This window comes from Canis lupus, chromosome 3, assembly GCF_011100685.1.
Source record: "Canis lupus familiaris isolate Mischka breed German Shepherd chromosome 3, alternate assembly UU_Cfam_GSD_1.0, whole genome shotgun sequence".
Taxonomy (NCBI): domain Eukaryota; kingdom Metazoa; phylum Chordata; class Mammalia; order Carnivora; family Canidae; genus Canis; species Canis lupus.
In genome coordinates, this window is record NC_049224.1 from 55,747,833 (window position 1) to 55,773,652 (window position 25,820).

At 41.3% G+C, this 25,820-nt stretch overlaps 1 protein-coding gene and 1 pseudogene across 6 annotated transcripts in view; both read left to right on the top strand.

Annotated features, from left to right (window-relative positions):
- Positions 1 to 25,820, top strand: part of SH3GL3 (SH3 domain containing GRB2 like 3, endophilin A3) — a 137,415-nt gene that overhangs the window by 59,569 nt on the left and 52,026 nt on the right. For 4 of the 6 annotated variants that reach the window (XM_038532974.1, XM_038532978.1, XM_038532977.1 and 1 more), the window contains exon 2: positions 22,743 to 22,811. In XM_038532974.1, the coding sequence (XP_038388902.1) occupies positions 22,743 to 22,811 (69 nt within the window). Of the gene's footprint in view, positions 1 to 17,644; positions 17,686 to 22,742; positions 22,812 to 25,820 lie in introns of all 6 variants that reach the window. The other 2 variants (XM_038532975.1, XM_038532979.1) reach the window with 1 other exon arrangement.
- On the top strand, positions 12,679 to 13,276 carry LOC119870923 (annotated as a pseudogene).

The following is a 25,820-nucleotide window of genomic DNA, read 5'->3' on the forward strand; positions in this document are numbered from 1 at the left end:
GTGCTGGTCTCATGTTTGGAAGCATCTTGGTCTCATGTGTGCAAGCCTGCTGGTCTCATGTTTGCAAGCCTGTTCGTCTCCTGTTTGGAAGCATGTTGGTCTCATGTTTGCAAACGTGTAAGATGTTGCATGTGCTCTGTGGTCACACAAGTGTTTACCACCCTAATTTGGCTCTAGAATTGAGTTCAACCCACAGATTTTCTTCCCTTGCTTTGTCATTACAGGTATTTTTTTAGAAAGCAAAATTTTACTAAAGTTTCAGAGTCACCTCAGTTTGGCCAGAGAGAGGTAGAACATATGTGGTGGGCTCTACGGTCTACTTTGAGATCACAGAATGGTTTCTTATTGGGTAAAGGACCCAAGTAAACCAGTGTGGCTTAGGAAAAAGCCGGGGTGGGCTAGAGCAAGAGCAATCGAAAAACTGTTTTTGAAGAAGCTTAACTAATTACCTTTTCCCCTAAATCATAGAGATGCTCAGCATTTTGAGAAAAGCTGATACACCCACATATGAATTTATATGACCACCAGATAGATATAAGAGTGATTTCTGCATCATGAACACCCTTTCATTTTAGCAAAGGATTCTTCAGTGACACTTTTAAATAAGCAAGCTTCTGAAGTTAATTTAAAATAAAATGTGTTTTGAATGACGAAAACCAGATTACACATAAGTTTTCAGGGACATGTCCTGGAGAGGAAGTATGGTTGTCAAGTGTTGAGCAAGGTCACGGAAGAATGGGGGAGAGAAAGAATGTCATATTCATTTCTACCTTTTCTTTTCTTATCAGCATCTCAAAATACATTGACGTGGTAGTCTCTTGATTTTAGCCTGTTAGCCTTGAGCTAAAGTGACATGGTGGAAACAAATGAGTATTTTAAGGTGCTTGTCCTTGGAAGAGTACGGAAGGGTGGGGCTCTGAGGGAGGGTTTGCTAAAAGGTACCCGGTGGGCTCCCAGAAGAGGAGGGGAGCTGCTTGGGGCAGAGCCGGGAAGGAGGATCCTGAATTGCATACCCCAGGCACCTGCCCGAGCCGGCTCTGCTGTGGGGGTGCCCTGCAATAGGGGGTGGATCACAGGCCATTTCGCAGCACTGTTTTCTGACCTGAATTTTGGAGTTATGAATGAGCTCAGTCTCTGTTTCAGGGAGATTTACAAAATCCCAGAAATGTTCTAGCCTTCCTCTCTAGATGCAGACCCAGCCTTGACTTAATGCATCTGGTGTGGCCTAATGTGCATGTAAGTCTTTTTTGTTTTGTTTTGGCCATTATTCTTCCCATGTCTCAGTGGCATCAAATGTCCAGAAACCACCAAACGTGAGGCCCAAGAGGATTCTCCTCCCTGATACACGGGAGCTGCGTGCTGGCAACAGCAACAGCGACCCCCTGGGATCGCCAGGACCTTCCAGTGGTGATCCGGGAGGGTCACAGTTGGTGTTCAGCAGCACTGAATTTAACCGAACAGCAAAGGCCAGAGGATGTGACGAGGGCCATAGAAAGGGATTTTACTACACGGATGATTTCTTTTCTGCCTGCTTAGGAGGGTTACTGAAGTCTGGCTTTTCTTAGGGTGCTGGGGAGAGTATAGGGCTCAATAGGAAAGCAGGGGACAATGGATCACACGCACAGTCAGGGACCCTGAGGGATCTTTGTGGTCCCCAAGAGGTTTTTTTAAATTTTTTTTTTCCAAGGTGGTGAGTCAATCAGCCTTTTCTCCAAAAAACTTTAACATATACAGGTTGCTGACCTATTGGCTGTTTTCTTTTTAAGAAAATCTACATTCTAGGGCACGTGGGTGGTGACCTGCCTTTGGCTCAGGTCATGATCCTGGGGTCGTGGGATTGAGTCCTGCATCAGGTTCCCTGCTCAGCGGGGGTCTGCTTCTCCAGGTGCCTATGTCTCTTCCCCGGCTTGTGTGCTCTCTCTCTCTCTCTCAAATCTTTTTTTTTTAAAAAATCTAAATCTATATTTGTTGTTTTGCTATGAAGGATGTGTCTTCCCATTTCCAGAGAGAACTCCTGTAGATTCATGTCTTTCGCTTGTGACATTCTGTTCAGCTGTTTTGTTTTTATAGGAGGAACTTAAAAAAAAAATTATCTCATATAACTCTTGTACGGTAATCCAGATAAAATCACAATTTATAGGACGCCTGGGTGGCTCAGTGGTTGGGTGTCTGCCTTTGACTCAGAGGGTGATCCCGGGGTCCTGGGATCAAGTCCACATCAGGCTCACCGCAGGGAGCCTGCTTCTCCTTTTGCCGGTGTCTCTGCCTCTCTCTCTGTGTCTCTCATGAATAAATAAATAAAAAAAATATTTTTTAAAAAAATTACAAGTTACTATTTTTGTGTCTTTTTCTGTTTTTTTTTTCCCCCTTCTGGAAGTTACTAAAGCAATAGGTTCTTGCTTTCTTTCAGCTAATATTCATGCTTTGCATTGCTTTTATTCTTATCTAGCAACTCTATGATGAGATGATTTTTTAAATCTTTTTAACTTCTCTGAAGATCTCCAGGCCAGGAGGGCACATGTCTCAGAGACATTCATTATTTCCTTGCTATCACTCAGGGCCCAATTTCCTGGGACTTTATTGGAGAAAAGTGTCACTGATAGAAATTAAAACAATATCCTTAGCGTGGGGCAGCCCTGGTGGCTCAGCAGTTTAGTGCCGCCTTCAGCCCAGGGCATGATCCTGGAGACCTGGGATCGAGTCCCAAATCACGCTCCCTGCATGGAGCCTGCTTCTCCCTCTGCCCCCCCCTCTCTAATAAATAAATAAAAAAATATCCTTAGCATGCCTTCAGTACATTTTTGGGGAGCTGTTTGTGGTGCAGGGCCTATTATGTGGTGTATGCTTCAGGTGCTGGGGATCCCATGACATTTAATATAGACTTGGTCTTGCTTTCAGGGATCTCACAGGTCCCTGCAAGAGGCTGACACATCACCAGCTTTGGTGCGGGGTGATAAGGGCCATGTTAGCACTGACTGTATCATAGGGACCCACAGGAGGGGCCCCCAGCTAGATCTCTGTGATGTAGGCCAGCTGGGTCCGAGGACCCAGAAGGAGTCCCTCAGGAGAAGCCAAGAGGGTTCTTGGCTTTGCACAAGATAGAAATAAGATCTGACCTGAGAGGAAGTGAGAGCAGAGTTTATTGAAGCCACAGAGAGAGTGCAGATATAGACAGAGCATCCAGGAGACTCAGAAAGACCAGAAGAATGAGTCTCTGCGCTGCGTGGAGTCTGTTTTTTGTTTTGTTTTGTTTTGTTTTTAAATTTAGGGTTATGGTCTGGTGTATGTCTCTTCTCAGACATCCAGGAACAAAAATGAGTGTTTAGGTGTCCCGCATGAGTCGCTTAGGCCCTGGAGCCACAGGTCTCAGGAAGTTGGTGGCCTTGGAAAACATTCCTGATGACTCTGCCTGGTTACTCCTTAGATATTCTGTGTTATGCTGGAAGATTCCAAAGAAACTCCTTGATCTTTAAAAGGAAGACCTACAGTATCTGTTCTATTAGGGCATGTGTAAGGCAGCAGTGTAGGTCCTACAAGAGCAGAACAGGAAAAGGAGCAAACAAGCAGTTTTCATGGGGTCCTTTTGTTTCCCGGTCTTATCATGAGGCAGGCTGAGCATAGCAGTGACACCTGAGCTGTACCATGAAGGGTCTCTGGGTGGGAAAAGCCTGGCAAGCAACAGGCGCGGCGTGTACAAAGGTAGGAAAGAACAGGGTGGCTTCTGTGTGAGAGTTGAGAAATGGAGATGTGTGGGGTGCTTCTGGGTTTGGCCATGGATGAGGCAGGGAAAGGTACAGTCGGTGGCAGCCAGATCGTGGAGGGCATGGGACATGATACGTAGGAGTGTGGGTTTTCTTCTACAGGCAACAGTCTGGGGTGGGGGGTGGCGACGTTACCTATCTGATGTTTTAGATATCTCCCCGGCAGAATTGGAGGAGCCCATTCAGGAAGCTGGAAGGGTAGTTCGGGGGTGAGATGATGGTGACCTGACTGAAGGTGCGTTCATGAGGATGGAGAGACAGAAATGCACTCAAGAGCTTCTTGGGATGTGGGAGGGACAGGGATTGATGGCTGATTAAGTGGTGGGACTGGGTGGGGGGACACGTGTGGGATGAGTGAGAGGGGAGACAGATTGGTAGCATTTCGGCAGCTGCTCACTTTTACTTATATGAGACACAGAGACACGCACACATTTTTCTGGGATTTCCTTAGAATTTCTATAAGGTCTACAACAACTTTCAGAATCCAGACTTTATCGACTGTGTGATGGTGCTTCCACCAGTTGAGAAAGGAATGTGGGCCAAGAAGTAGATTTGAAGAATGGAATGATGAGTTTGTTAATTTTTAAATTGTGTAGTTGGAGTGTCTTTGGAATATCCAAATGAAGTGTCTAGCAGGCAATTGGGGTGTGAAAATAATTGAAGTTTAAGAGAGCACTTTGGGCTGGAGGTATAGATTTCCAAATCAGCAGCATATATAGGTTGATCAGTAAATCCATGGGAATTGATTAAATCACGAGGACAGATTACATACAGCCAGAGAGAAAGGAGGCCAAGGCTGTAACCAAGGTTGAACAAAATGAAATCACAAATGTAATGAAAGAGTATCTAGGGAGTCAGGGGAGAACGCTTAGGCCCCTTCCCTTCCCTTCCCTTCCCTTCCCTTCCCTTCCCTTCCCTTCCCTTCCCTTCCCTTCCCTTCCCTTCTCTTCCTTTCCCTTCTCTTCCTTTCCTTTTCTTTCCATTTATTTATTTGAGAGAGAGAGAGAGAGAGAGAAGGACAAGCAGACTCCACTCTGAGTGCAGAGCCCGACATGGGGCTCGATCTTAAGACCCTGAGATCATGACCTGAGCTGAAATCTAGAGTTGGATGCTTAACGAACTGCACCACGCTGACACCCCAAAAAAGGATGCATGCTTTCAAGCAGGGAATGGCCAGGAGGGTCAGAATGCTGAAAGCCACGTGAGCTAAGAGCTGAGATTTATCTTGGGGATTTAGAAATTAGAAGGTCACTGGGGAGAACAAACAGTTTAATGGGATCCAGGTTATAGATTGTATCAATCAAGAATGAGTTTGGTTGCCAGTCATCACAGCCCCATACAGACCTGGGTTTCTTTGATTCACACAACACAGAGACCAGAGATGAGAGGCCTCCAGGGGCCTTCAGCAGCTTAGTGGTACCAAGGCTGCCTCTCTTATGGTCTCCACTGGCTGCACAGCCTCAAACACCATGGGTCCTGTGTCAGGCAGGAAGAAGGAGGAGAGACTATCACCTTCATACCAGAGATTCCCAGAATCCCCCACCCCAGTGCCTTTCCTCGGGTCCTGTGGGTCCTCGTGGGTCACACGATGAGCTCTTGTAGTGAGGAGCGCTGGGGGGGGACTGGCACTGGTGGCGTAGTGAGCCTTTGCCTGGGCTGGCCCTCTCACATGACCCCTGGTCCTCTCAGCAGGAGGGGAGAAGCTTGTCCTGATTCAGCATCTGGCAGAGTCCTGCTGCCCCCCCCCCCCAGGTTTGAGGAGTGAAGAGGAAAGTGGGGATGGTCTAAGTGAAGTCTCCTTAAGAATCTGTACTGAGAAGTAGGGGCCAGGGGAGGTAGCCAGAGGGGAACATGGGGAAATGGTGCAAGGCTCTGTGGTAGATAGAGTGTGAAAAGGTGAGTCCTGTCAGGGTCGATTTCATGAGAGGTTTCCACCACCTGGCCAGTGCCCAGTGATGTGGAAGGCAGGGGAAGGCTGTGCTTTTCTTTGGTAAAGTGGCTTCCAGAGTCTTCTCAGACAGATTGACTGTTGGAAGGAGGACATAAGAAGGTTGGGTGATCTAGAAATCTATTCCCTCAAAGCTGTCCATACTTAGCCTCCACGTGTCCCCAGTGTGAAGTCATGTAACACAGGGGTCAGCCTGGCGGTTAGATCTTGAAGCTCGAATCCACTGAAGGTCATAGCTGGAAGGGTGACTGGAGTCCCTTTTGTTCCCTTCCCTGGCTGGGGCTGACCTCCACGAGTCCCTTGCCATCTGGGAGGGTGTGTGCTCCTGTTTCTTTCTCCCAAGTGTCCTTCCCCAGAGCTGCGGGCCTCAGGATTTGGAGTCTGTGGTGGGAGGAGGGAATAGTGGGACAGGGAGTTTCTGCTTGTGCTTTGACTATGGTGATGGTTCTTGTTGGTTGCTGGCAGGTGATCAGAGCCGACTCCCTCGCAGGGGCCTCATTTGCTCCTAGGCCCCTCTGATTGGTATTGGCTTGACCTCTGCAATGAATGAAACTTTCTTTTACTGCTGGTGGCACTAACCTTCTTTTGGAAGATCCTCTTGGGAAGGGTTCCTTTAATACCGGGGACCCTACTTCTGGCCCTAGGGTTTGCTGGCTTTTGATCTGCCCTGAGTTTGCGGGTGCACTTACTTCCCACTGTCTTCATTGTGTCAGTGTAGGGCAAGGGATCTGAACCTCTGCTTCTGTCTATAAGTTCTTAAAATTCATAAACTAGTTGACCCAATATTGCAACTTACAGGGGCTCTGTGAAGACCAAGAAAAATCAACAAGAAAAAGCCACTTGACTTTATGAAGAAATTAATTTTTTCCCTAAGATAAAGAGTTTTCCTAAGATAAAGAGTTCTAAAAAGGAATGTCAGAAAAAGATCCTTTCTCAGACTTTTCTCAGCAACATTAAATGCCAGAAAGTAGAACTTGCAGTGTCTCCCAAGTACTGAGGAGGGAATAGATTGACATCCAAATGTTATATGTAGCTTGGTATCTAGAGAACACTCCACTTTATCTGTTGAATGAATCCCAGAATGCAAAGGTCTCTACTCTGGAGTGGTTGCAGATAAATAAGTATTACTTGTTACTTTTGTAAATAGAAGTGTGTGTGTGTGTGTGTGTGTGTGTGTATGTGTATCTAAACCTAGGAAAAAGGTGGGAAGAATTGTCCCGGACTTTTAACAGTGATTATATCCGGGAGTAGGGGCACCTTTGCTTCTTAATTCTTGTAAATCAGATTTTAATAAGATTTGATCATGTTTTACGTTTTGTATTTCTCATTATTTTTTCAATTTTATAAGATACCATCCACATAAAGAACAAGAGCTATCATTGGTCTAGGCCTGGTTATACAATTTTTAAAATTTGAAACAAGGGGTTCCTGCTTATTCATTAAAAAAAACCCACAGGTGTACCATTTGTGCTAGAGCTCTTTTTTAAAAAAAAAGATTTTTAATTTATTTATTCATGAGAGACACACACAGAGAGGCAGAGAACACAGGCAGACGGAGAAGCAGGCTCCAAGCAGGGAGCCCGATGTGGGACTCGATCCCGGGTCTCCAGGATCACGCCCTGGGCTGAAGGCCGCGCTAAACCGCTGAGCCACCCGGGCTGCCCTAGAACTCTTTTTAGGCTAATATTTATTGGTGAGCATTAGGAATATAATGTTCTCAGCATCAACTTCTACTTACTTCTGAAAGTGATGACATTTTCCTAGGATGGACAGGATTACTTGAGGAGAACGAAGTACATTTTTTCCAGCCAGACTGTTTCATGTGGTTCAAAACCTTTTCTGTCGTCTGATTTTATAACTCCTCTCAAGAGCTATTTTGACATTGTCCTTGTGAGGTCTTCACCTATGTGGGTCAATGAAAAGGACCATAACAGAACAAATCAAAGCAAAGGAAGAAAAGAAAAGACTACTTCCTCCCTGACTCCCAGTGGAACTCTGGGTTCCTATGCGGGCCTGTCTGTGGTCTGGACCCCATGCACAGGGTCCCAGAAAGAGAGTGACCTTGGTAATAGATTACATTCCCCAAAGACTCTGCCTTAACTATGCAGGGTTTTCTACAAAGAAAATCCTGAAGGACTACATTTTGCTCTGAAAGAGATCAAACACCATAACCACAGGCTAGAAATCAAACCTTGGAAAAGGTCAGACTTGTAGAAGAATCCTACGGCTAATGATCACTGGATAGAGCACATGTGGGCATACTTTTAAAGAAACAGAATGAAATTTATGAGAAAAAATGTCAATCTCCTCCATCAACCCTAATTGAAAATGGCCAAAGAAATAAAAAACCAGCATCAGTGCTGGAAACTAGAGAAGTCATCCACCCTTATGTCACCAACTTGGAGGAAGTTCTGCCTAATAGAGGGCAAAGTGTCTCCTTGGCCAAATCATAGATACCTCTCCTGAAAAAAGAGAAAAAGCTAGGGTATGAAGAAAGTAAGTAGAAGAGATTCTACTAGACTCAGAAGGTAGAATATTACCCTCAGTGATAGTCTCTACTTTCCAGGCATGGAGCCAAGAGGACTCACAGCCTCTGTACTTACCGGGAACACCTAACTACAGTTGGAACCCCTTTCCCCCTGGTGAGTCCAGGGGGATTCAGAAGCAGCTCCTATAGAAAGCTCAAAGTCAAGCCTGGCTTGAGGATAACAGGCCTTCCTGGTAGAGTGAGTGGGGTGCTCAGAAGGTGGGTGGTCCTGGACACACTTAACCAAGATGAGCCTGGGCCAAACTTCTTTTTACTTCCCATTTCTTGTTGGTTTTTGTTATAGATTCTGGAGCATGTTTCCTGGACTCTGACTTCCCAGTAAGCAATTCATAATTCAGCTTTTCTATTTTGTGCTCACCCTTTTTTTTTTAAATTGAGATTTCCCCCCCCTTCTGATTGCTCCTTTTTCATTGGAGGCATTTCTTGTTTTATGCATACAGTATCTTCACAAATGTGTCTGTGGGCATTAATGAGAAGCTTTAGAAGTTCTCCTGTACACCTTGATTACCTCTGTTTCCTTTGGGTCATTTTAAAGTTTCCTCTTTGACATTTTCCCTCATGTTCCTAGTTTTCCTTAAATTTCTGATTCTTGGCCACCAGTTGATAAGAGTGAAGGACTAGGTCTAACACTTGGATAATTGGCTTAGGTTTTGTCTATTTGTCTAACAGTCTTTTTATTTGTAAAAGGGCTGAGTTGGGTGGGTGTGGTGACCAGTGGGCTTCATACTAGGGTGAGGGCCACAGAACACCAGATGGGAAGGCTGGAAAGAAGGGTTTTTCTCTGGAAATGAGGACTTTTATTCTTGGGCAGGGCTGCCTATCCATGGTTCGCCTGGTATCTGTTGGGATGTTGGGATGGAAGGATCTCTAGTTTCTCTTCATACCCACGTTGGGGCCCTCTGATTAGAGTAGTCCCCTCCCTTTAGATCACAGGTACAGGACAAACACCCTGCCTGCCTGTTTTTCAGTGGTAGTATTAATGGCTGATGTTTAATGAGACTTAACAGTATCAGATGCTGTTCTAAATATTTCCCATACATTAACCATTATGAGGCAGTTACTATTATTATTTTATCTGTATTTTGCAGCTGAGGAATTGGAGGCACAGAGGGCTTCACTAATTTGCCTGGAGTTACCTCTAGTTGGCAGCAAGGCAGGGATTTGAACCAAGATGGCACAGGGATGGACCTAGAGGGGCTCCACTGACCCTTTGGCTTTCAATACAGTTCTTTTATCAAATCTCCTGATGATTTCCCAGGGGCTCACTCCATTCTTTTCATGTTTACTTCATTTAGACTTGGGATTTCTCTGTACAGTGGTCTACCCTCTCCCCATCTGCACTTTCACTTTCTGTGGTTTCGGTTACCCGTGGTTCGCTCTCCCTGATTTCAGTTACCTGCTATTTCAGTTATGCATGGTCAGCAGTGGTCCTGAAGCAAGTGGTCCTCCTTCTGGCATATGGTCAGAAAGTCAGTCATAGCTTAATGCTATGTGACCATGCATCCTTCACCTCACTTCATCTTCTTGTGTAGATGTTGTGTCATCTCACGTCATCACAAGAAGGGCAAGTACAGAGCAGTAAGGTATTTTGAGAGAGAGAGAAACCACATTCACCTATCTTATGACAGTATACTGTAATCCATTCTATTTTATTATTAGCTATTGTTTTTGCTGTGCCTAGTTTATAAATTGCATTTTATCATGTAAATGTATCATGTAAAGGAAAAAACATAGTATATGTAGGGTTTGGTACTATTCATGGTTTCAGCATCCCCTGGGGGTCTTGGAATGTACTCTTGTGGATGAGCAGATACTACTGCATGAACTTTGAGCTTGAGAGCAGTTTTCTATCATGTGTGGGTTTGTCTACTATTTGCTCAGCTCTCTGGTCCCATCTGCTGCCTATCTTCTAAGGATTTTTCACCATTTATGCTCTTCTGCTGGTACCTCTTTTGTCTCTCAGCCCTATTATGTGTGTGTCATATGCCTCTCTCTCTACATATGTTTACAAGTTAATTTGAAGGTATTTGGCACAGTGGAGGGGAAGATGTGTGTATTCTGGCCACCATTTTGATTCAATGTCTGTGGTACTTCCTATATGTATTTTATCTACTTACTTCCTCTTGGTGAGATTAATATCTTTATTTTGCTGCTATAATAATTAAACTTGAAGTAGCGTTTTGGGTGCAGAGGACATGATCACCATGTAGTAGCCTCTGGGGCTTTTTGTCTTTTGAATATAGATTATTAGATTCTATATGGTTTAGTCCTGATTCTACTGAACACACTTCCATATGTGGATAGTCAGACACGACTATCTATTTCTACTATTCGGAAAGAAGAGGAAGAAACAAGCCAGCATTGTTTGTTAAACTTCCTTAGGGACTGGTAAATCTCGATAAATATGATGTGTGCACATACTGAAAACATTGAATGCAGGGTTTGCAGGAGGGGGTGGCTAAATACTTTTTACTGAAATAAAACATATATATTTATAGGAAAGTGACAGGTCTTCTGTTATAACAAGGTAATCTGTTATGACAAAGTGAACACATTCACATAGCCAGTTCTAGATACAGAATATTACTAGCACCCCAGGAAGCTCTCTTTTACCATAACTTAAAGGTAACTACTATACTTCTATCACCATGGATTAGTTTTTCCTGTTTTTAAATTTTATGTGAATGGACTAGTACATGATGTTCCCTTTTATGTTTGAATTTTTTAATCAGAATCATACAGCATGAGCTTTTTCAGTGTTACATCTGATATCTACCCATGTGTTGCATGTGACAGGAGTACTTCTTCCTTTTTAATTGCAATACAGAATTGCATTATAGAAATAGCTTCAATCTATTTATTCACTGTTATTAATCGATATTTAGGTCATTACTAGTTTTTGGTTATTATGAGTAATGTTGCTTGTTCTGGTTATATATAAGGAATTTCTTCTGGGTCTTCACCTAGGAGTGGAATTATTGAGTCAGAGAGTTTGGTTTTTCATATGTTCAATGATATTAGATTTTGCCAGACTGTTTTCCCAAGTAATGGTACCAATGTAAACCCCATGAAGAGTGTAGGAGTGTTCCAGTTGCTCTATGAGCCCTTGGAGAAATTTGCATTATGGTTGTTATAAAATAATTTTAGCCACTCTGGTCATGATGAACTGTCATCTCATTGTGGTTTAATTTGTGTTTCCATGGTGATAATGAGATAAAAATATTTTTTAATGCTTATTGCCTATTTGGATATCCTTGTTTGTGAAGTTGCCTCCATAAGATTTTGCCATGTTAAAAAATATTTAGTATGCTACCTTCCTCTCAATGGCTTGTAGGGATTCTTCTTAATGTTTGAATGTGATTCTTTCTAATGTATTGAAAATATCTTTTTCTACTTTATGACTTGATTTTTCACTCTGCCTTATTTTTAATGAGGTCCAATATATCAGTCTTTTTAAAAAGATTTTATTTATTCATGATATATATATCTCACATATATATCTCATATATATGTATCTCATATATATATGTATATATGAGGGGGGGGGCAGAGACACAGGCAGAGGGAGAAGCAGGCCCCATGCCGGGAGCCCGACGTGGGCCTCGATCCCGGAACTCCAGGATCGTGCCCTGGGCCAAAGGCAGGCGCCAAACCGCTGAGCCACCCAGGGATCCCCTCTTTTTCTTTATAGTATTGGGAAATTGTCCATCCCAAGGTAATGTTATCCTATAGAATCTTTAAACTTTTACCTTTATATTTATTTTAACATCAATGAGGAATTTTCTATTTTTGTTTTAAGTGGGCTCCAAGTGGGGTGGAGCTCCTCCAGGGTGGGGCTTGAACTCACAACCCTGAGATCAAGACCTGAGCTGAGATCAAGAGTAAGATGCTTAACTGACAGAGCCACCAAGGTGCCTCAAGAATTGTTTTTGATGTATGGTGTAAGATATGGGTCCTAAATTATTTTTAAGAGTGAAGTGATCCTGAAATGTAGGAGTTTGAGAACTGGTGATTTAGAGCTATAAATCCCTCTAAGAAACAGCTTTAGCTACATTCCACAAGCCTAAATATATTTCTGTATTTGGTATTACTCTCTTATAAGTATTTTTAATTTCCCTAGCAATTGCATATTTGATTCAGGTTATTTAGGTATATTGCTTAATTTTCTAATAATTTGGAACATTTTTGGGGTTTTGATTTCTGTATTAATTTCACTGTGGTCAGAGAACATACTCTGAATGATTTTAGTCTTTGAAATTGTTGGAGACGTACTTCATGGTTCAGTGCATGGTCTGTTTTGGTAAGTGCACCATGTCTACTTGAAAACCATTGTTATTGGGAGGAAGTGCTCCAGTCCCGTAGGGCGGGGGTAGTGGCACCCGTGGTCCTGGTTGCCAAGGCCACCAAGCCTGGGGCTGTGGATGCTGTGGCTCGTGGATCGTTACTTCACTGGCTGGTACAAAGCCGATGTCAAAGGCAAACCCTGTGAGGACCACTGTATACTACAGCGCTCCAACTGAATATGTGTCATCACATTGGCAGACTCTCATCCAGTTTTCAAAGTGGAAAAACAATTAAAAGCATCTCCTATCAAATCAGTACTAACTGTAGCCGACTTCAGAACAAGGTCTCTGGGAAATTTAAGCGAGGGGCAGTTTCTAATAGAGCTTGCACCTCTGTGTACGATTTACTGCTCAGATGGAGAAGAATATACCATATCTCGCTGTGTTAGAGGACGGCTGATGGAAATGAATGAAAACATTCTCCATAAGCCATCTATTCTTCAAGAGAAGCCGTCAACCGAAGGCTACATTGCAGTTGTATTGCCCAAATTTGAAGAAAGTAAAAGCATAACGGAAGGGTTACTGACACAGAAACAGTATGAAGCAGTCGTGGGGAAGCGCATTAATGCCCCAACAGCTCCATCATGAGGATTGTAATGGGGTAATGAGCAATGCGGCATGCTTATCCCTCCCTGGCCTGTGGCCTGAGCAGTCCGTGCACTAAAGAGCCACCTGCACATGTGAAGTGCTTCACACCCAGCCATCCGCAGAGAGACCTGACCTTAAAACTTAACCTAGTTTCCCTTCTTTATCTTATATAACGAGTCTTGGTTCTTGTTTTTGTCCTCAGCCTCCCAGATCTGCCCTGCCCATGTACTCACTCTGTTGTTTGCTTTTCTAACAACTGGCAAGCAGAGGATGTTTTTCTGATAAAAAATAAAGCACTTTGAGAAAAATTTGGACAAGACAGATCAGTGTCAAGTAGCAAAGTAAAAATAATTTAACCATTGTCCTATAACCCATTGGTAAATACTACATTTTGATGTGCTTTGATTTGAATGTTATGGCATGGTTATTGTTTTTGCCTCAACTTTCCTTCAGTTTGAAGTTGGAAAAAAATCAGGCTTTTTTAACCCATTTGGCTTCTGAATGACATTACAGAAAAGGCTGGTACAGCCTCTCCAGCCCTAGCTCTTCTCCCTTTAGGTAGTAGGGCAGGGGCAGGGCGTAGAGCATACCTCCTCCACTCCTTACACAGCGCGTAGCTCGGATGGCCTTCTCTAAAACAAAGTCAAATGTAACACTGGCTTCTTAAATAAGGGATACAGGAAAAGGCTTTGAAAACCACAAAGGGCTTTCCCAACATGGACGTATTCTAACGCAGTGTAAAGCTGCTTCTCATAGTCCGTACAGTATAGTCGCTCAGTCTCCCACTCTAGCTGTGGTGTAGCCAGCCAAGAAGTTATGAGAAGGTGCTGTAATCCAAAGGCACAGATGCCTTTGAATGGAACAAAAACTTTTACATCATCTAAACTAAAAACAGAACTGATTTATGCTTTAAAATTGTCTTAAGTTAGCATTTACACTGAATTTCAAATAAAAGGACTTAAAAAAAAAAAACTATTGTTATTCTGTCCTGCTTGTTGTAGTGTTCTCCACACGTAAATTAGATTGTTCAAGTCAAGTCAATCTACTGATAGGTTTTTTTGGTCTGTTTTATTGGTTACTGAGAGAGATGTATTAAAAAATTGAGATATTTGAAAGCATTTTTATAAAATTTTCCTTTATATGTTTTGAGGCTCTGATATTAAATGCATACAGATTTAGGATTCTTATTTCTTGTTTTAAAAAGTTTTTATTTATTTACTGGAGAGAGAATGAGCAAGAGAGAAAGAATATGAGCTGAGGTAGAGGGCACAGAGCTCGGAGAAGGCTCGGAGAAGGAAACTCCCCACTGAGTTGGGAGCCTGACACAGGGCTGGATCCTGTGACTGCAGGGTCATGACCTGAGCTGAAGCCAGCCGCCTACCAGCTGAGCCACCCAGGTGCGCCTATGGTTCTTATTTCTTAATTTTGAATTATGAAAGGTTGAATTGACCTTTTATCATTTTTTAATGTCCTCGTTTATTCTAGCAATAATGGTTTTGGTCTAAAAGTATATTTTATGTGTTAGTATCCAGCTTCTCAAGATTTTTTGTTAATGTAGAAGTTAGTGTTTGTCCAATATCTTTTCTGTTTATTTTCCTATCATATTTAATGTGCATCTCTTATAGGCAGGAAATAGTATAGTTTAATATTTTATAATCTTGGCTAATGCTTTTTCTTTGGTTGAAATATTTAGTCCATGCACATATAAAGTAATTACTGATATTTTTGCATTTAAATCTGTTATTTTTTATTTGTTTCATTCTTGTTTATTTCTCTTTTTTTACTTTCTTTTGAATTAATCATTTTTATGATTCCATTTTCTTCTCCAGCATCTTGCTTGTTATAAATTTGTGATTACTTAAAAAGCAACCCTAGAGATTACAACATGCAATTTTATGTGGTGGAGTCTTTCTTAAATTAGTACTTTAAAACTTCCAAGCAATAAAAGACCCAGTAACAATTTATCTCTACCTCTTTAGTGGTGGCTTTTGTGCCATTTAGTTCATGTTTTAAAATTCTACATATATTTAAAACCTCACAAAGTATTGTTTTAAGCAGTCAATATTCACTTAGATTTAAGAGATGTTTTTTATTTGAAGAACTCCCTGTCATGCTGCTGCTGCTTTCTCCTCCTCCTCCTTCTTCTTTTCAAATATTTTATTAATTTATTCATGAGACAGAGAGAGATAGACAGAGGGAGAAGCAGGCTTCCTGTGGGGAGCCCGATGCAGGACTTGATCCCAGGACCCTGGGATCATGCCTTGAGCTGAAGGCAGATGCTCAACCACTGAGCCACCAGGTGGCTCCTTTTATGCTTCTTTTGGTGTATGTCTGTCAATGAAAAATTCTCTCAATTCTTTTGTCTGAATATTTTTTAAATTTTGCCTTCCTTTATGAAGGGTCTCTTCACTGAGAATGGAATTTTAGGCTGGCAGATAATTTCTGTTAACACTTAAAAGATGTGATTTCATTGTCTTGTAGCTGTGTCATGATTTCTGCAGCATTGTCAGCTCACGATTTTTTTGTTGCTTTTTTGGTGTATTTTTTCTTTGATTTAAGTTTTTCTGTCTTTGGTCTTCAATGTGTTTCTTCATATTTATCCTGCTGAGAGTCACAGAACTTTAATTTGTAGTTTGATTTATTTTGACTATATTGAACAGTTCTTGGCCATACTCTTCAAATTGCTTCTTTTCAATTTCTCTGTCCTTTCATTGTAGAACTCTAAAATATACATATTTTAGGTGTTTTCACTATATCTCATATGTTTATAATGTCTTTTTTGTGTATATTTTTAATCTTCTTTCCCTTTATGTTTCAATTTAGATACTTTCCAGTACTTTATCTTCCAGTGCACATATTCTCTCTTTCTCAGTGTCTAATTTTTACTAAATCCAGCTGCTGAATTCTGAATTTGTTATTGCATTTTTCATTGACAATTTCCATTTTCTCTCTTTTAATGATTTCTAGTGGAATTTGCCTTTGTCATCTATTTTTTGAACATGGGTAATCATAATTATCTTGAAGATAATTTCTGATGTTAATTTGGGATTACATAGTAGAGTATCTTTTTAAAAATTTAGTTTCAGGGGCACCTGGCTGGCTCGGTTGGTAAAGCATGTGACTCTTATTCTTGGAGTTGTGAGTTCAAGCCCCATGTTGGGCATAGAGCTTACTTTAAAAAAGCAAATAAATCAAGTAAAATTTAGTTTCAGGGTTTTTTTTTTGTTCAGTCTCCTGGTATATCAGATGGTTTTTTTTTTTTAACAAATTATTATTTTAATGACAGATATTTGTAGTTCTGGGTGATGTTCTCTTCCTCCAGGGAGGATTCAGTTTTATTCTGACAAATAATGAAGGGAAAGGCAGTCCTGAACTCCAGTTTTATCTCTTGATCACTGTGATACTGCGGAAATCTCTGCTGAGATGTTTAGCCTTCTAGCAGCCTCTTCCTCCTGGTATCTTAACATTTTGTCTAGTGTATATGCAGCTTAGGAATTGTCAGAAGCCTCGAGAGGAAATTTCACATAACTTGTTATGTTCACTTCTTTATGTTCCTGGAATTTTGGCTCTTATGTGGTTGGTTGCCTTGGTTATGGTACACTCCAGTTTTCCTTTCCACAGTCCAGGGAAACTGCTGCAAGTTCTAGGCTGGTGTGTTCTACTCAGCCTTTATGTCCTATGTTGTAAAGCAGATATCTTTCCAAAGGGAAAAAGCAGCTGTAAACCGATGGCTCTTCTCAGTGCAATTTTGTTCTCTGTGATTTTGGCTGGTCAGATCCTGACTGCCTTGGTTGCATTTTGAAGCCTTCAGAAATTTAATTTTTAATTTTAATTTTGAAATAATTTTAGACTCAGAAAAGTTGCAAAACTAGTACAGAGAGCTCACTTATACCCTTTACTCATCTTCTCCTGATGTTAGCAACCTACAGATAACCTTAATTATTTATATTTATCATTGAGTATTGCCATATTTTCCAAGCTGATAATAGCAGAATATGACTGTTAATTGGTTAAAAATAAACAACAACAATAACAACAACAAAGGGAGCCAGTAGAGAGGGTGACATTTTTGGTGTGGGGCTTCTCCAAGTGTATGTCTCAGAAATCTCCTCTGAGACTTTTTTCCCTGTGTGAGACATCTTCCAATTGGGGAGAGGGGAAATGCTGCATCTTCTATGCATCCCCTTGAAAATCCACAATGCCATTTCCATTTTAAAGTCTCTGAAAAATGTTTCGGTAAAGAGATCTGCCAATTTTGGTTTATCCGAATGTTTCCAAACTTACATGGCCAAGGACCTGTTTTTTTGTTTTTTTGTTTTTGTTTTTGTTTTTGTTTTTGTTTTTTTTTTGCTTGTTTAGCCAGTGTTTTGTGGCACACTTATTAGGAAATACTGTTCTAGAGCACTTTCTAATTTATCCTGAGGTATCAATTTTGCTTTTTTGCATTTTCTCCTAGGTTCTGGCTTGCTTACTGTTTAATTTCTTGCTTCATTAAAGGTAAGAAGGTGGAGAAGCCAAGTTTTCTTTGAAAACAGATATTTGCTCAAGAAGAAGGCCAAGGCTGTGTTAACATTTACCACTAAGACCCCAGACACATCTAGCTGAAAAGCCAAATGCAAACCTTTGTTTCCCAAATAAACTTCTTTTACATGACTGCTCTGTTGTAGTCTTTGAAAATGCTTTTTGTTTTCCTATTGCTGATGCAATTGGAGAGGAGATGGCAGATAGGCTTCTGTCCCTGACTGCAGGACCCAGGCAGCTTCAGATATGCCTCCTTTACAGCAGGATCTTTCTCCCTGGGTCAAGATTACATGAGCCACGCTGACTTGGCTACATGTTTGTGTTTCAGATTTGCAGCTTCTGTCTGGCATGCGCAGGTCAGAAACGATGTTGGTGACAGGGAAGATGAATAAGTGAGGACAGCTTGCATTTTTAAAGTTGAAGAAGGTGGTTGGCAGAGTTTTAGAGTGAAATTTTGACCCTCTTCCCCAGTCTGCCTCTTCATGTGTGTTCATCTCCTAGTGGATCCTTCCTGTCCATCCTCAGGCACCTGTCTGGTGCCTTCTCCTTGGGCCACTTGGGTGATCTTCCTGGATGAACCCAGATCTGATCATACCACTCACCTGTTTGAAAGTCTCCACTGCCCACAGGATTAAGTGCAGCCTTGGGATCTGGCCCCTGCCTGGATGCTTGTATATTCATTTCCACTTGTGGTCAGTCTTTCATATCAGTTACCCTTACTGATCACTGTGCTGTTTCCTGAATGCCCTCATATCTTTTAAAATAAGGTATGGCTGAGGTTATGCTGTTCTCTCTGCCAGAAATGCCACTCTTCTCTGGTCATCTTGTTATACTCCACATATCCTTCTAGGCTCTGTTCTGGAGCGTTCTTGGCACTTACTCATCCATATAAGTTGCTTCCTTCCATCTAGGTTTTTTTTTTTTTTTTAAGATTTATTCACGAGAGACACAGAGAGAGGCAGAGACACAGGCAGAGAGACAAACAGGCTTCTTGAGGGGAGTCTGATGTGAGACTCAATGCCAGGATCTCAGGATCATGCCCTGAGCCAAAGGCAGATGCTCAACCACTGAGTCACCCAGGTGTCCCTAGAATTTAAATTTCTGTGCTTAATTTTTATTGGGGAGCATGTTTTTGTTACTCTTAACCCATCTTTGTTGCTCATTTCTTTCTAGTGGTTGTAAATGCTTCCACCTGGCTTCCCAAGGCCCCAGTGCTGCAGGGTAGTTTCTCTTCTCCAGTGACATTGGTGATATCTTGACCTAGCCAGAGAGCTGGGCCTGTGGATTGCCAAAGGTGCTGAACTCAGACAGTGGTTTGCATATAAATGTGTCGTGCCCCCCCCACTTCCTTTCCACCCCCCCCCCCCCCCCCCCCCCCCCCCCGGAATTAAGCAAAGCCTGATTCTAGGCTCTTGTCTCATGGGGAGCTTGTAGATACCTAAAAAGGAACCAGGTTCCTGTCTACCCAACAGGAACCAGGGCCTGTAGCAGACAAGACACCAATATAACTGAGGCTTTAACCCTGCCCATTGTGTTGTTTTTCTGTGCCTTTTCTGGTCCATAAAAAAGTTCATTCTGTTATTAAAGCCTTGCTTGTCTCTATGGTTCCTTTTTTTTATATATTTAATCTATCATCATTATGTATTCAGAGCATAGGGATGTATCAGAGTTGAATTTATCCAATTAACTTCACCAGAAGAAGCTTGAGTATTTATATTTAGCTTCCCACACTTAGAAGAAATAGAACTGCAGTTTCTGTAACTCTTGAATAAGGTCAGGAGCCCTTAGGGATCATGCCTGTCTTTTTTGTCTTTATGTCCATGTACCAATTGTAGTGCCTTACACATAGATGCTCAACTGTATTCTTTGATGAAGTATCAACTATCATTGTGTCGTCTAAGGAACTGATACCAAATGTATATTTATACTTACTTTCTCAGAACGACTGAACATCACTGGGAAATTCAGAAAAAGCAGAAGAATGATCATGATTCTTACCTGCGACTCATGTTGAAAACCATCCTATATTGTCTCTTTCCAAACAAGAAAGGAATATTAACCTCACTAGTTTTTGTTCTTAAAAGTGGGATCACTCCTTCATGTATTAGACTCTCTGCTTTTTGGAAATAGAACAGGTATAACCTGAACCAATAAGAATGGATTCAGATTAAGGAAGTTCCAGGTCTGCCTCTCAGTACAAATGAGATTTTCAAGTGGATATTTTAAAACAGGGATCTATGCATGGGCTCCTGCAGGGAGGGGAGGTCATAGTCACCCTCGGAAATTATAGGCACCTGTACCAATCAGTATTTTGCTGTATAACAAAACACCTCAAAACACAGTGTGACTCAAAAGCAAAAGCTATTCACAATTTTGTGGGTTTGTAATTTGGCCCGGGCTCACTGGGTAGGTCTGCTGGTTGGCTGATCTCAGCTGGGCTTGAGCTTACTCGTCTGTTAGTAGTCAGCTGCCAAGTGAGCCGGAGGTTTCGTGCTCTGAGAGGACTCTGCTTGTAAGACTTGTCTCTGCCCTGAGTGGGCTTTCATTCTGCATCATGCTAGCTCAGGCTTATTCATGTGGAGATGGTTACAGTGGGCGTCAGAGGGTGAGCAGGAGTATGTACACAGCCATTATGGCTATGATGTACCGATAAGGCTTGAACTCAGTACTCCTGCAGGGTTGCTTACTTTCTGTTCTATTGACAAAAGCTAGTCACCAGGTAGAGAAATCGACTGCACTTCTTAGCAGGAGAGCGACAAGGTATTGTGGCCGTTTTTGCAATCTGCCATGCAACAAAATGAGTGTTTTACCTGGGAAGTGGTTGCGTAACTTTCATTAGAGTCTCAGAATATCACCTTCAAAGTTAACTAATATTTTAAAAGATTTCAGTACTGAACGAAAAGATGTTTGGGGGATCTAAATGATGGATGCTTCCATGTAAACACTGCTTGAGGGGGTGGCACTGGAATTCTGGATTATTTTTGTGGAAGGTTAGACTTGGTATCCAGGCATTAAGATAGTGCCCTCTACATCTATACTGAGCCTGAAAAATAAAAACTGTCATCCAATGTATCACGTAGCTTTTGTTGAGTAACAAAGCACTCTGATGGGGATCCCTGGGTGGCGCAGTGGTTTGGCGCTTGCCTTTGGCCCAGGGCGCGATCCTGGAGATCCGGGATCGAATCCCACGTCGGGCTCCCGGTGCATGGAGCCTGCTTCTCCCTCTGCCTGTGTCTCTGCCTCTCTCTCTCTCTGTGTGACTATCATAAATAAATAAATAAATAAAAAATTAAAAAAAAAAAACAACAACAAAGCACTCTGATGTGGAGTGTAAAACAACCACCATTTGTTCAACTCCTGTTTCCATGGGTGAGCTGAGGAGGCTCGCCTCAGCTGGGCTTTCCTATGTGTCTGCTGCAGTCAGCTGCAGGTCAACCGGGGGCTCTGATTCTGCAGATTGACTGGTTGTCCTGAGGGGTGTTTGGGCCATTTTGTTTCTCACCACCCAGCAAATTAGCCCAGGCCTATTCACATGATGGCAACAGGATTTAAAGAGAGTGATTGGAAGCATACAACATCTGCTAAGGCCTGCACTTCAGTCTGTGGTTCAAAACAAGTATCAAGTCCAGCCTGGATTCACAAGGGGATAGGTAGACTCCAATTCTGGCCAGGAGGAACTGCAAAGACATAGCTAAAGAGAAGATAAAAAATCATGGCCATTTTATAATCTTCCCCTATGTACTCTGTCCTAGTAATTCCTTCTCACACCTCGATTTTAAGTTACGTACGTACACCTACATTCCTCTTATTAAATAGTAATACTGTATTTGCATTTGTAGCAGAAAGTCACACTTACATGTAAAAGAACCTGTGATCCTTTTACCATTAATTGGTGGTAACCCTCCCTCTTTACTACTGATTTTTAAATTCATATAAATATTTTAAAGCTATAAACAAATTGTGTTAATGTGCTTGACTAAGGAAAGTGATTTAACTTATTTTCTACTTTCAATCCTCCCTGTTCTCTAAAGCAACCCACACTAGAGCCAGAGTCGCTTTGCTAAAAGGTTTCTTCAACTACATTGCTTGATAAAGAACCTTTAGGGACTTCACAGTCATACCTCTTCACTTGGCATATGAGAATTTGTGTGATCTGGCTTCTCTAAGTTTTGGCTTTTATTTTCCTCCATTCTTGTTTGATCACTATTCATTACAGTCAAACCAAGTTTCTTACTGTTTCTCAAACAGATTTACCCTCTACCAGTGATTCTTAACCATTCAAAGGCATTTTTGGTTGTCACCGTGTGGGTATGTGTGCGCCACTGGCATTTAGTGAGTAGAGGCCAGGGATGATGTTAAAGATCCTGTAATGCACAGGACAGGCTCCTGCGACAGAGAATTATCTGGTCTAAATACCAGAGTGGCAAGGTGGTAAAACCCCGTCCTACACATTGCTGTCTCTGGGTATTTTTCCGCACTGCCTCATGCTGTGAAACTCCTTCCATGCTGCCTGGTGAAATGTCCTTTATCCTTAAATGGGCAGCTCAAATGCCAAGCCTTGTAGGAAACAGGTCCTGGATGTCTCCCCTCTTCCGCTTGTGGGCTCTCAGGATCCTACGAATCACTAAAATGCCTATTACTTGGCATGTTTACAATAATTTGCATCCAGCACTATTTTGTTCATATTTTTCCTCCCTTGTATTTTAGTTGAGTGTGCATGTATTTACTCTTCTGCTGAACTCTAGATTCCTGGATGATAAGGATCTTATTTATCTGTGTTTCTACTAGAGCACCTACCATGTACTTTACATACAGTAGGTGCATAATTATCTATTGAGTGAGTGAGAAAATACATATTTCCATGTCCTTTAGTAAAAGGGTTTAGTAAAAAAAAAAAAAAAAGAAAAGAAAAAAAGATGCAACAAGCTGAACATGAGTTGTCTTTTTTTTTTTTTTTGGTTTTGTTTGTAATGGGTTGAGTTAAAGTATGATAAATTATTGTACAATGCAATTACTTGTGTTTATTTTCACAGCTATTTAGCGAAAAAATAAGTGGTGTTGAAGGAACGAAACTAGATGACGAATTTCTTGACATGGAAAGGGTAAGAGAGCATGTTATTGTCATTTGTATTACAAATTTGATTTTCATTGTGATATGAGATGTAGTGATAACGTAAAGGACATTAGAGTGAGACTCTGGGATGTACGTAAATGCCCCCTAACACAGACATGGGATATGGCTGTTTGGTTCCCTCTAGTGGACAAAGGTCAGAATGCTCCAAAGATGGTCAATCTTGGCAGTTATTCCAAGGAAAAGACCAAAGTAGGGACCTCTGGGTGGCTCAGTGGTTGAGCACCTACCTTGGGCTCAGGGAATGATCCTAGGGTCCTGAGATGGATCCTGCATCGGGTTCCCCGCAGGGAGCCTCCTTCTTCCTCTGCCTATTCCTCTGCCCTTCTCTCTGTGTCTCGTGAATAAATAAATAAATGCTTAAAAAAAATACCAAAGTAATTGTGATGATTTATCCTGGAAAATCAAAATGTATTTCTGGGATGAGACATTTCAAATACATAGAGATTCCTTCACGGTGCAGAGGACTCTGACTCTGTTCCCACATGTTGTAGAAGCTGAGTGACAAGTGACGTTTATCTGGGTTCTGCTACTAGAACCAGCACTGTGAACTTGAATACGTCTTTCATCTTTCCTGACTGGTGACACAAGTTTTATATGTGTGCCCTGACTACCTCACATGGATGCTGGGATAATTATGCAAAAAAATTAACGTGTATGAAAGTATTTAGAAAAATACGATGATCTTGTTATAGAAATGAATGTAATATGCTCTGAAGGAAGAGTAGAAATTCCGTCCCTTAATGATGATGAAGTTCTGTCCCTGATGATGTTTCCTCATCAGCTGTATGAGATAGCCAAAGTAGAGGTAGAACTGGGACTGCTAGTAGTTACCAGCTTCCTCAGTTTCCTTCCCCATGGTCCTGGGCCCTTTAAACATAGGCTTGTTTTAATAACTAGACTCCCCAGATGAAAGAGGGCAGAAAGAAAGCAAAGAATCTAGCCTCAAATGTTGCATCAAGAATACAATATACAGCAGGTTGTAGAGCTATCATCAGATGCAGGGGAAGAAGTCCAATCCCAGGCTGTGGCTTGGAGGGTTCCTATCCTCAGGATATCCTGGCCCTGGCCAGACTTTCCTGCAGGGAGCTCCTTATTTTCAGGATGAGCATTATTAAGTTTCTAGAAGTGTTAATGCTTTGAGAAGAAAAGCTCATTTTGTTTTGCTTTTGAAAAAACTTATTTCTGAAAATTGAAAAACATAGAAATATTTTAACATCATTGGCATACCTGGAATTACTTTTTAAAATCCCTTGGTATATAAAGATATCATGTGTGACTCTATTACTAACAATGATTCAGCTCAAATGTTAAATTTAAAAGCACATTTCAGCAATTTTAGTTTCAACTGATGGACTGAGATCCCTCTTGTTTACTTCTTTCTCTCCCTAAAACCCCAATGAATGACAGAAGAAATATAAAAATAAAATCTAGTTTTTTTTCTTACAGTAGTGAAAAGCATGGAAATATCTAATATGTGACCAGAGGTTTTAAGGACTTTTCTGGAAGAGAGTAGACAGTATCAGACCCACCTAAAACACGGCACAGAAATGACAAAGGAATGGAGTTATTCCATGGCAAATCCTAAAGTTAATGGAGTTATTCCATGGCAAATCTTAGTCCTAGTGGAGGACCAAGAGAAATGCCGAAGTAAAATTTGATGCAAAAAAATCAACAACCATCAAATGGAAAAAGTTATAAAAAAGAGGGCACCTGGGTGTCTCAGATCATGATTTCAGAGTTCTGGGATTGGGCCCCTTGTTCAGGCTCTGCGCTCAGCCAGCAGTCTGCCTGAGGATTCTCTCTCTCCTTTACTCTCTTGCCCCCACCCCTGTTTAATGCTCTCTGTCTCTCTCTTTCTAAAATAAATAAATCTTTAAAAAAACTATTTAAAAAGATGCAGTCGTGCAATCTATCAGAAAATTGTAATAGTTATGAACCATTATGCACCACATAACATGGCGTCTAAATACATAAGGTAAAGGTTGTCAGAAATACTTGAAAAGTTGACAAAGAGTAGAATATTTCACAGACCTCTCATTAAATAACAGGTTCAATTGACAAGATTGGCTCATAGATGATTAGTATAAAATACGATTACTAGATTTGATTATAAATAGATGCAGGGTAGCCCTGGTGGTGCAGCGGTTTAGCGCCGCCTGTAGCCCGGGGTGTGATCCTGGAGACCCGGGATCGAGTCCCACATCGGGCTTCCTGCATGGAGCCTGCTTCTCCCTCTGCCTGTGTCTCTGCCTCTCTTTCACTCTCTCTGAATAAATAAATAAATAAATCTTTAAAAAAAAGTAAATAGATGCAGATATCTGCATTCCGCAAATTGAAAATCTGTATTCTTTTTAAATACTTTTAGAACGATTGAAATAATTATATACTAGGCTCCAGAAAAAAAAAAAAACAACAAAAAATTTCCCAGTGTAAAATATAGAATACAAGGATTGCAAGGAAGGCACAGTTTCCCAATTCTGGATGTTTGGAAATTTAAAAATGCATAAAAATTATTCTTAGCTTGAAGAGGAAAAGAAAGTAAAATCAAAGGTCATTTAGTTATGAGAAACAGAATTCTATATATCAGAACCCATGGTATATGGCTACATTTTAAATATACTTCATAGAAAACAAATGAAGAAAATGAATAAATCATTTAAGTCAAGAAGCTAGGAAAGTAACAGCAAATTAAGTCACTCTACGTGAAATGAAATCAATACAGATAAATGAGAGATTAATAAAATAGGAAACAATAACAAAAAAGGTAGAATCAATAAATAAACCCAAGAACTATTTTTTGTTTTCAAATAGCCACCTCTGAATGTGGCTGAATGTGACCAAGACAGAGAGAAGGGTAATAAACATAAATGAATCACATAAGGAGTAAGATGGATATAGTGTTAGGTATGGATTCTTTTTTTGGGGGGGGTTTATAATTTCTTTTCTAAAATAATAATTAAAAAATAGAATACTCTTA